General features: G+C 38.9%; 1 protein-coding gene across 1 annotated transcript in view; it reads right to left on the minus strand.

The window, feature by feature from the left end:
- Window positions 1-12: 12 nt before the first annotated feature.
- LOC102212264 (ninjurin-1-like) overlaps window positions 13-5,351 on the minus strand; it is a 6,795-nt gene continuing 1,456 nt past the window's right edge. The window contains exons 2-3 of the mRNA XM_005741492.2: window positions 2,572-2,809; window positions 13-448 (exon numbers count right to left, since the gene is read on the minus strand). Coding sequence (XP_005741549.1) covers window positions 306-448; window positions 2,572-2,809 — 381 coding nt within the window. The 3' untranslated portion in view covers window positions 13-305. The remainder of the gene's footprint in view (window positions 449-2,571; window positions 2,810-5,351) is intronic.

The raw sequence follows: 5,351 nt of genomic DNA on the forward strand, positions 1-5,351 counted from the left end.
AACGAGCTCCAATTTACAGACAGAAATGTCAAAAATTTTACAACTATCCCCGGTCTCCCCTACATGACTGGCCATGGTCTGAGGAACTCCTTTTACTCAGAAACACACACACACAGGAGACAATATAATGTAACTTGATTCTCTGAGTTCACTGGTTCTCCTGAGACCTGATAGGTTGAATTACAGAAAAGCAAATACACCTGCATGCCAGCCAGTTTGGTGAATAAATATCTTGTCTCTCCCTGTCTGGATGTCCTGCCTTTACTAAATTGATCAGTAGGGATTGAAAACTATTTAAAACACAATCAACCGCTCGAGCTGGGCTGCTGGACACCGAAGGCCGTAATGAAGACGTTGATAACCACTATGATAAAGACGAAAGCTGTGGTCACATTCTCCAAGATGTCCAATCTGTAGTGATTTCTTTCATCATTTAGATTCCACTTAACTAAACAGAAGAAGAAAAACATAATCGTGAGTATGGAGGAATGGAAACATTAGTCATCATTACTGTTTGTGCACAGTCACTAGGAACTACCTCATTTCCTCACATGGGGGCAATACCGTTTTCTGTCACATCAATACTGAAAGATAAGACATGAATTAGCCGACAGCTGCTGCCCTCAGATGTATAATTAGTTCTTTCCTTCAGTGAGACACTACATAACAAGGCAATGTTTATGGGTCTGTTTATAATCAAGTGATACATGCTATCTAAATGCACCAAATCTTCACGTCAACCTTGGCTGAATGAAACCACCCGTGCTCTCAGACACGACGTGCAGAGAGAAAATGGAAAAAGCATCCTGCATGACCGCTTAACAAAATATCAGAAAACTGATAAAGCTGCAAAATCTGCTTTCCTATCCAGTGTAATTTCTACCAGTAGTCACAAGCCCAGATTTCTTTTTAATATTTTTAATTCTGTGGTTAACCCCTGTGCCACTGTTCCTAGTGTAGCTTCCTTTGCACTGTGAAAACTTTTTGAAACATTTCACTGAAAAAATCTCTGCTTTAAGGTCCCTGCATTCACAGGCAGTATTAGACCTAGATTCACTTTCTAAATGCTCAGCTGTTTTTCAGCAGTTTGAGCCAGTGAATTTTTCTGCGTTAGCCTCCTAGGACCTGGCGTCCACATATGGGGACATCACATTTTGGGTTATTTAGACCAAAATACTCAATTTTTCTCTAAAAGGGCCTGATATCCACTTACGAGGACATTATACTGCTACTGTTCTATCGGAATTCTTCTTTAAACGAATATCCTCATATGTGGCTCTCATTTTTCTTAGAAACAAAAATCAGGTAAAAAAAAAAATCGGGTAATTCTTTGTTTTTACATTACTGTACTGAGTACTGAGAGTGCGCTTTTAAGAGTTTTTAGTGATCTTTTAACAGTCGACTCAGGTTGTTCTATTGTTTTTGTCCTTTTAGATTTGACTGCCACCTTTGACACAGTTGATGATAAAATTCTTTTATCAAGACTTGAACACGTTGTTGTTCTTTTTCTGTTACTATTGGGCAATACTCCTCTTCCTCTGCGTTGTGTTGTGGTGTGCCACAGGGGTCTGTTTTGGGTCCAATTCTGTTCTCCCTATACATGGGGTCTATTTTTAGGAAATACAACATCCCCTTTCATTGTTATGCTGATGACATCCAAATTTACTTTCCCTTGAATCTGGATGTCTCTGTCCCCCTGCAGGCTTTGCTAAACTGTCTACATGATGTTAAAGACTGGTTAACTCAGAATTTTCTCACACTAAATGAAAATAAGACTGAAGTTATGGTTTTTGGAAGTCATGTCCCTTTTGATAAGCTAACTGACTAAGCTAACTACCCGTGGTCCTCTTGCTTCTCATCTTTCTCAAACTGTAAGGAATCTCGGAGTGTTTTCAGGTAGCTCTTTTAAATTAGAGAAGCAAGTGTCCGCAACAGACTACTGCAATTCTCTCTATTTGGGTCTTCAACACTCATCTCTCCATCGCTTGCAGTTAGTCCAAAATGCTGCTGCCCGTCTTTTAACAGGTGTTAAAATGAATGAACACATCACTCCAGTTTTAGCAAATTTACGCTGGCTTCCTGTCAAATATCGTATTAATTTTAAAATTCTTTTACTTACTTTTAAAGTTGAGAATTTTGCTGAGAACTTTGGTTAAAAGGCTTAAAAATCTTCCTTCACGTTATAGTACATGCTTTAAACTTAGACTTCACATAGCTGACAATGAATATTTGCCATTTTTGCAATCGATAAGAGAATCGATAAAGAATCGACTCGTTAAACAGAATCGAAACTGGAATCGGAATCGTGAAAATCTTATCAATACCCATCCCTAGACAGCGACTAGAAAAAAACAACTTTTAAATTGCATTTATGAACACATTTATGAATAATACCTATTTATCACTTTATAAATTAAAGTAGTAAAGATAATAACATTATGGTTTACACTGAATTAAAAAAAATTCTATAGGCTCATGTTTTGATTTTTTTAAAGGTTTCAAGCCAAAAATACCAAGAAAACTGTAACAAAGTTAAGCAAATGGAAATCTGGCAACAACCTCCAGACTCACCTATGAAAATGAGCAGAACTCCGACTAGGATTTGCAGAGTGAGAGAGATGCTAATGAGAATAATGAGGGGCACGTAAAAGGTGAAGCTTGGTCCTTGCTGCATCACTGCCTTCAGCTGGGAGGCATTAGCCATGAGCAGAGCTACATCCAACATGCTTTCTGCTGCACTCTTCTTATTGGCATAGTGGTTCATATTTAGGGATCTCTGTAGCCGCCTCTCATGGCCCCACCGCGGGGTCTGAACACAAACACAAACCCCAACATAAGTATAACAAAGACAGTGAATATTACACACAATCACATTTAACAGCTCTACTCTCGATAAAGCTCAAAACATTAATACATTCAGGTAAGTTACCGGTTTAGTAATTATTAAATTAAATCACAATAAACACACTTGAATGTAGTACTTGTTTTGCACAATTTAACCTGTTAGCAGTCGGACGTACCGCCCACGGTACATTGGATGGTTTAGGGGACTAATTGGACTGCTAAGGGGTTAACTAAAAAGCACAGCGATCTTGTTCTGTTGCATAAACTGGGGTATTTACAAGGTTACTTTAATATACAGAAGAGGGAGAAGTCCTCTGCTGCTGCCATCATAATGGAATTTATTTCAAAATGTAACTGGCTGACTTTACAGTTTTGGTTTCCCTAGAACAACATGTCATGATTAAGAATGACTTTCTTTTGTATTCTGCTTTCGTCGGCTCCGAACTATAAATGACAAAAATAATGCAGCAGAAACAGGATAATTTTGGACTAAGCTTCACGTAAGACAAACAGCCCAGAGTTTGTTTATCGCCTGCTTTAGTCAACACATGACTTCTCAAATCTCACTGAATGTCTTTAGCAATATGGTGCATTGTCCATGTCTGGGTGTTGTTTCAACATGTCACATGCTGAACCTGAGAAGCGATGTGGACGATATTAATGGAAGTGAAAGTATTTTTTTAAACTGAACAGCAACTCTCATCAAGTAGAAGGAGAAGGAGTTGGATTTGGGCCAAATGTCATAAATAACACACATCCTCTTATTTCTTTTTTTCCACAAGTGACCAGGTCACAAAAACCCCAAAATGACCTCTATCCAAACACAGGGGAAAGTGAGTGAAGACGCTTATTAACATCTCATGAATAAGTATTGGTTAGAGCATACATTTGACATCATACAGGGTGAAATCACCACACTTATCCCACTATCAGGGTTACATGTTTGATTACTGCGAGATACTCAAGATTATTTATTCAATACTAAACAGAAAGCACTAAAAGAGAAAAAAAAAGTAGTAGTTATCTTCAGTTTCTATTCCAAGTTAACTGGAACTAACAAAAAAAATAAAATTAAAACTTTTCGTCACAGGAAACTATGGTCACTGGTGAAACCCCAGTTTCTCCTAATGAGATTCTCATACAAATTGCTCAAAGTTTCAGCTGGGTGGAGGTTTAATTGCCCAACAACACCAACCGTGTGCACCGGTTGGCAACATTATAGGCTGAGGTCTGACTCTGACTGCAGCCATGAAAGCCTGCCAGGCCACAGAGGAAGAAAAAGATACTTATGAGGTAGAATTGAGAGTCACCAGCTTTTACTCACTATATACTTAAACTCCTAACTGGTGCTCTCTCTCTCTCTGAGCTACTTTTTCTTTGTTTAGTCTTTGCTATTTTTAGCTGAAGTTTTCTAGATAGTTCACCACATGTGATAATCATCTTCCTTCAAGGGATACAAGTAGGCTGGCAACTAATTACAGTCCTATTTCCAAAACGGTTAGAACACCTATCGTAAATATAAAACTGCAAAGAACTTTTGGGGATTCCATCCATTAAATATCATTAATGGATGAAACCACGGTTACGGCCGACCGTGGTTCAGGGGGTCGGGAAGCTCATCTTGTAACCGGAATGTTACCGGTTTGATCCCTTGCTCTGTCTGTCTTGGTCGTTGTGTCCTTGGGCAAGACACTTCACCTACTGGTGTTGGCCAGATGGTGTAATTTGGCAGCCTCACTTCTGTCAGTCTGCCCCAAGGCAGCTGTGGCTACAACTGTAGCTTACCTCCACCAGTGTGTGAATGAATAGTGGAATTGTAAAGCGCTTTGAGGGTCTCGAAAAGCGCTATCTAAATGTAATCCATTATTGTTATTAATATCATCAAAGCATCTGCATATTTTAGTCTCTGTTTGACACTTGCAGTACTATCTGACAAACAGTTGAATGGCCCTGATCTTCAGATGAAACTGCACTAGCAGCATTCTTGCTAATTTCAAACACATTCCAGCAGCGTGGGTTTATAGTAAAGGAATTATGTCCTGACCCCACATTACTCAAAAAAACAAAAAGAGTCAAACAACAAACTGTTGGGTAAAAAGGGCAATGGGAACATACTTTGCTTTCTAGTGCAACAACTGATTTCCTCGATTCAAACATTGTCAGAGAGTAAGGCCACACCAATTTACAATTTTTAAGATCAATACTGATATATAGTGATGTAAAAATCCAATATATGCTCGCTGGCTGGTGAGTGATGACTTCTGATTAACGACTCATTAGCCAATGAGCAACCTTTTTAACTCATTCTGACCCAACTCGAGGGACTGACCTCACAAACTCAGCAGGGAAGTGTTTACAGAGGTCAAGAGAGAGAGAGCTGTTTCTATAGGACAGGAAGTGTTTTTACAACCACAGCTTTAACCATCTTCAGATAGAATTTTTTGAGGTACTTCTGAATTGGCTTTTGGTTTTCTATCAACATCTACCAACAACTGTGCTGCAACAAG

The sequence above is a fragment of the Pundamilia nyererei genome, unplaced genomic scaffold (genome assembly GCF_000239375.1).
Source record: "Pundamilia nyererei isolate P.nyererei 1_Seehausen unplaced genomic scaffold, PunNye1.0 scaffold00110, whole genome shotgun sequence".
Taxonomy (NCBI): domain Eukaryota; kingdom Metazoa; phylum Chordata; class Actinopteri; order Cichliformes; family Cichlidae; genus Pundamilia; species Pundamilia nyererei.